Below are 6,000 nucleotides of genomic sequence, written 5' to 3'. Positions count from 1 at the left end.
GAGTCCTGTGTCAGTGTTGACACTTGGTTGTCAAGAGTGAGTGAGTCTTGTGTCAGTGTGGACACCTGTCTGTCCAGAGTCAGTCCTGTGTCAGTGTGGACACCCGTCTGTCAAGAGTGAGTGAGTCCTGTGTTAGTGTAAACACCTGCCTGTCCAGAATGAGTGAATCCTGTGTCAGTGTGCACACCTGTCTGTCCAGAGTGAGAGAGTCCTGTCTCAGTGTGCACACCTGTCTGTCCAGAATGAGTGAGTCCTGTGTCAGTGTGCACACCTGTCTGTCCAGAATAAGTGAGTCCTGTGTCAGTGTGCACACCTGTCTGTCCAGAGTGAGTGAGTCCTCTGTCACTGTAGACACCTGTCTGTCCAGAGTGAGTGAGTCCTGTGTCAGTGTAGACACCTGTCTGTCCAGAGTGAGTGAGTCCTCTGTCACTGTAGACACCTGTCTGTCCAGAGTGAGTGAGTCCTGTGTCAGTGTGAACACCTGGCTGTCCAGAGCGAGTGCGTCCTGTGTCAGTGTAGACACCTGTCTGTATAGTGAGTCATGTGTCAGTGTAGACACCTGCCTGTACAGAGTGAGTGAGCCACGTGGCAGTTTGACACCTGTCTGTCCAGAGCGAGTGAGTCTTGTATCAATCTGGACACCTGTCTGTCCAGAGTGAGTTGGTCCTGTGTCAGTGTAAACAACTGCCTGTACAGAGTGAGTGAGTCTTGTATCAGTGTGGACACCTGTCTGTACAGATTGAGTTGGTCCTGTGTCAGTGTAAACACCTGTCTGTATAGTGAGTTATGTGTCCGTGTAGACACCTGCCTGTACAGAGTGAGTGAGTCTTGTGGCAGTGTGACACTTGCCTGTTCAGAGTGAGTGAGTCATGTGTCAATGTGGACACCTGTCTGCCTAGAGTGAGTGAGTGAGTGAGTGAGTACTGGTATTGAATCATACGATGAACGCTTCTTATAATTATAGAAGGAGCATGCGATCTATAAACGTTTTGAGAAATTGAGGAACATGGCTGAATTCGTCTTCTTGCTTTACTTTCAGTGTCACGGTAACTGGTAGTTGCGAGTTTTTGGAAATTCGTCATCTCGTATGACACCTTCATCAGCGTCGTCTTCACAACGTAGATGACTGACGACAGCAACAATGCTGGAGACGAGAGGGAAGCAATGGCTATGGAACCCCGGAAGGCCCCGGATGGAGGACATGGATGGGTGTGTGTCGCGGGTCGCTTCTTCATCGTCGCCCTGTCGGCGGGCTTTACCAGCGGCTTTGGGATTTTGTATGTGGAAATAATTGACTATTTTGATACCAGCAGGGCTGAAACAGCGTGGATGAGTTCGTTATTCGGCGGAATGAATTGTGTTGGAGGTACGCAAATATAGATTATGTCCGTGAGTGTCAGTAAACCAAATCAAGGTCACGCCATATCTGTGGTCAACAGCTGTGGTCGCCCAGGAGCCGGCGATTGAGGGTTTGAATCGTCCATTCAAGACAACGATGGCCCTAAGTTTGCTAGCACCTTAAGCCTCCTCGAAAGACTAACAAAGAATATACACTGCCATCATTTGCATCACAGTGTCCAATGTAAACACAGCACATCGTGGTTGTAATACGAACCCATTCGAGATTATATTTTACTGGAGTTCATAAGAGACTCATGCGGTGCCCAGTCTTCAGGTGGACCCTATTGATCAATTATCCTTTCAGGCCTGTTTGGAGGAGCGGCAATACAGCGTTATGGCAGCCGCACCACGACTGTAGCGGGATCCATCCTCGCAGGTGCAGGGTTCATCGGCTGTTACTTCTCCCCAAACATCTACCTCCTGTGCTTCGCCTACGGTATTCTTGTTGGTATGTAAATCATCGTGCAGATTGGTGATATTGCTGGGTCAGCTACGTCAACTACGTCAACTACGGCGGGGAATGCTGCTCCACAGTCTCTGTTGCGCTCTCTGCTGAATACTTCAGGAATATTTAAACATATATGTACACAAACAAACAGTATTCTGATACTTCCAGTGAGTTTTAATTGATGTGGAGGAAATAGTTTCTTGGAAATATAATAATGGTTTACTCTCAAAGCAGGTGTCACATAATTTGGTATCGTCTATCACTGGTCATGGGTTCTACATTTATCTAGGAGAGAACCCAAGAGATCTTTCCAACTTCATTGTTCAGTCAGCAACATGTGTCTTACCATTTCCAGGTACAGGGCTGGCGCTGATGTTCGTGTCCTCATCTGTGATTGTACTTCAGTACTTCGACAAGAGACGGGGGCTATCCATGAGTATATCCTCCCTTGGGGAAGGAGTGGGTATGCTAGTGTTACCTCCCCTTACCAACCTGCTGATAGAGACGTACAGCTGGCGGGGCGCCTTCCTGGTGACTGCAGGAATCACTCTGAATGCAGCAGTCTTTGGTCTGCTGTTTGTACCACCACCATATGTCAGCAAGGCCTCCCAAAGTAAGTTCTTCTTGAAGAGGACGGGATATTTGCTGGTGAGAAAGGAATGAAAGGCTTAACAACACATTGCCAAAACAACATATCTGCCCAACACAAGGCTACAGGTTAAGTAAGGGACAGATGGATCCAGTCTAGAGCCTTCGTAAAGGACGATTGCTTTGGTAAATGTATATTACACTATATGTAGACTACATATTCAAGTAATTTGTTTTCAGAACGAACGGCAAAACGCGGTGTCCTTCACTCCTTCAAGCAACTGTTGCAGAAGAAGTTGTTTTTCTTATTTGCTTTTGGATCCTTCTTGCTTCACGTCGGTTACACCGTGCCCATTGTACATCTCATAGACCTGGTCGTGCTGAAGGGTACTGGAAAGAGTCAGAGCACTTTGTTGATGTCTGTGATGGGGATAACGAGCCTAGTCTCTATCGTCATCTTCGGCTGGATCAGCGACTTGCCCAAAGTCAGCAGGATAAGTCTCCACTCAGGGTGTATCGCTGTTCTGGGCGCCAGTATCATGGTGGTACCCTCACTCAGCAAGGCCGTCCACTTCTTTATTTTCGCTGGGATATTTGGAATGTTTAACGGTAGGTGTTGAAATGTTTCTATAGCGTGAGAAAATGTATGGATGCTATATTATTCTACATGTCATTTGGGTGGGTAGGTTCGTGGATGGACGGATGACTGTTAGATTATATGGTTCCACCGCCGTAGGTTTGAAGAGAATGTACTGTTATGCATTGTTCTGTGGAATATCTCCATGTATTGACTACATGTGTTTGACCCTGCAGGTGCGTGGTACATGGGTCAAGGGGTGGTGCTGTCTCAGATTGTCGGCGTCGAACTCACCAGTGTCGCATTTGGTGTCCACTCTCTCCATACCGGTTCGGGGATGTTCCTGTCGTCCCTCCTTGCAGGTAACTGTACAATCCGCCAGTATTAGGTAAACACCCACTATAGATGCGAGGCAAATAATATATACATGTTCTAATTGTAAAGGTGTAACAGATTTGTTTATGAATGTTAGACTGATTGATAGATATGAATACACACAGTCTATGTCAGTATCCATCCCTGGTATTCGTTTTGGAGTTTACAACTAAGTAAAGACGTGAGTAATTGTGTTGCCTTCACAGCCGCTTGGAGCTGTATTTCACAAACCCAGGGCGTGTCACCTTCAGCACTGTAGCCACGTGTGGCAGACACGCCCACCCTGAACAAAGTAGTAGGTGTACAATTTTGTTAGAAAAAGACAAAACAACTCTACAAACATGGTTATGTGTGATCGAGGCAAATAGTGCTCGATCCTTTGGGCTCCACACGCTGTGTCCTTGTGTGAAATAAACCAGGCCCCAGCGTGACTGTCGAACACTTCAACCATGGTGCTACCCAGCAGTATGACATATATCGTGTCCACACCATTACCTACCTCAATGTATGTTTTCCAGGCTGGCTGTTTGATGTCACCGGAAGCTACGTTCTGCCGTTTTACACAGCAGGATGCCTGTATCTATGTGCCAGCCTTATCACCCTCATTGTGGTGATTGCAAGACACAGAGTGACAGAGAGCAGCAGGCCTCAGGACTCGCAGACATGAACATTTACGATCTATAGGTTAGAGCAAAACACATCGAATACCAAGTGTTCACGGGATGTTTTATGATTGATGGTTGAGTTTCACTGTCTCATGTTCTGCGCCCAATGGAGTGTGTTTGGGCAGGTAGACGGCACTGGTTGAGTTTCAGTGTCTCATGTTCTGCGCCCAACGGAATGTGTTTGGGCAGGTAGACGGGACTGACACTGGCGGTGATGTTTAGAGTTTGCTTGAACTGGGTCGATGATTCTGTGAGACAACTAAAGTCGACTTAGTAAACCTACCTCCTACCTTGTAACATATCTTACATTTGACAACTTTCTGAATAGCATTGTGTCTTCATACCTCCTACCTTGTAACATATGTTACATTTGACAACTTTCTGAATGGCATTGTGTCTTCATACCTCCTACCTTGTAACATATGTTACATTTGACAACTTTCTGAATGGCATTGTGTCTTCATACCTCCTACTTTGTAACATATGTTACATTTGACAACTTTCTAAAAGGCATTGTGTCTTCACACCTCCTACTTTGTAATATATGTTACATTTGACAAGTTTCTGAATGGCATTGTGTCTTCATACCTCCTACTTTGTAACATATGTTACATTTGACAACTTTATAAAAGGCATTGTGTCTTTATACCTCCTACTTTGTAACATATGTTACATTTGACAACTTTCTGAATGGCATTGTGTCTTCACACCTCCTACTTTGTAATATATGTTACATTTGACAACTTTCTGAATAGCATTGTGTCTTCATACCTCCTACTTTGTAACATATGTTACATTTGACAACTTTCTAAAAGGCATTGTGTCTTCACACCTCCTACTTTGTAACATATGTTACATTTGACAACTTTCTGAATGGCATTGTGTCTTCATACCACCTACCTTGTAACATATGTTACATTTGACAAGTTTCTGAATGGCATTGTGTCTTCACACCTCCTACTTTGTAACATATGTTACATTTGACAAGTTTCTGAATGGCATTGTGTCTTCAAACCTCCTACCTTGTAACATATGTTACATTTGACAACTTTCTAAAAGGCATTGTGTCTTCATACCTCCTACCTTGTAACATATGTTACATTTGACAACTTTCTGAATGGCATTGTGTCTTCATACCTCCTACCTTGTAACATATGTTACATTTGACAACTTTCTGAATGGCATTGTGTCTTCATACCTCCTACTTTGTAACATATGTTACATTTGACAACTTTCTAAAAGGCATTGTGTCTTCACACCTCCTACCTTGTTACATATGTTACATTTGACAAGTTTCTGAATGGCATTGTGTCTTCATACCTCCTACCTTGTAACATATGTTACATTTGACAACTTTCTGAATGGCATTGTGTCTTCATACCTCCTACTTTGTAACATATGTTACATTTGACAACTTTCTGAATGGCATTGTGTCTTCATACCACCTACCTTGTAACATATGTTACATTTGACAACTTTCTGAATGGCATTGTGTCTTCATACCTCCTACCTTGTAACATATCTTACATTTGACAACGTTCTAAATGGCTCCTACCTTGTTGAAGAAATGCTGGTATGTTATGAGTATATCCATCTGTTTGTAAGCAGCAGAATCCGAAACTTGAGTACAACGGAATTAAATCAAATTAACACAACATCCCGTTTCAGTAACGTCATTAAACGTATGCTATCGTGTCACCAGGATTGTCTGGTGAAGAGCGTCCATCACTGTTTTGTCTGGTGAAAAGCGTCCATCACTGTTTTGTCTGGTGAAAAGCGTCTATCACTGTTTGTCTGGTGAAGAGCGTCTATCACTGTTTGTCTGGTGAAGAGCGTCCATCACTGTTTTGTCTGGTGAAGAGCGTCTATCACTGTTTGTCTGGTGAAGAGCGTCTATCACTGTTTGTCTGGTGAAGAGCGTCTATCACTGTTTGTCTGGTGAAGAG

General features: G+C 44.2%; 2 protein-coding genes across 2 annotated transcripts in view; both read left to right on the top strand.

The window, feature by feature from the left end:
• Positions 1 to 679: 679 nt before the first annotated feature.
• The window catches only part of LOC124267058 (monocarboxylate transporter 12-like), a 34,468-nt gene continuing 29,147 nt past the window's right edge, over positions 680 to 6,000 (top strand). Inside the window, exon 1 of the mRNA XM_046701893.1 lies at positions 680 to 690. The gene's annotated coding sequence lies outside the window, so the exon portion shown is untranslated. The remainder of the gene's footprint in view (positions 691 to 6,000) is intronic.
• Positions 1,055 to 4,487, top strand: LOC124267059 (monocarboxylate transporter 12-B-like). Its single transcript, XM_046701896.1, has 6 exons — positions 1,055 to 1,366; positions 1,706 to 1,849; positions 2,205 to 2,462; positions 2,678 to 3,046; positions 3,251 to 3,376; positions 3,908 to 4,487. The coding sequence occupies exons 1-6, from the start codon at positions 1,123 to 1,125 to the stop codon at positions 4,054 to 4,056; spliced, it is 1,290 nt and encodes a 429-aa protein (XP_046557852.1). The 5' UTR covers positions 1,055 to 1,122; the 3' UTR covers positions 4,057 to 4,487.

Source organism: Haliotis rubra, unplaced genomic scaffold, assembly GCF_003918875.1.
Source record: "Haliotis rubra isolate DU_JTF1 unplaced genomic scaffold, ASM391887v1 Scf1299, whole genome shotgun sequence".
Taxonomy (NCBI): domain Eukaryota; kingdom Metazoa; phylum Mollusca; class Gastropoda; order Lepetellida; family Haliotidae; genus Haliotis; species Haliotis rubra.
This window is presented reverse-complemented; position numbering and strand designations above follow the sequence as displayed.

Coding starts and splice junctions, on each gene's coding strand:
- LOC124267059 (XM_046701896.1), top strand. CDS start 1,123: ATGACTGACGACAGCAACAATGCTGGAGACGAGAGGGAAGCAATGGCT. Junction 2,463..2,677: donor TGTCAGCAAGGCCTCCCAAA/GTAAGTTCTTCT, acceptor ATTTGTTTTCAG/AACGAACGGCAAAACGCGGT. Junction 3,377..3,907: donor CCTGTCGTCCCTCCTTGCAG/GTAACTGTACAA, acceptor TATGTTTTCCAG/GCTGGCTGTTTGATGTCACC.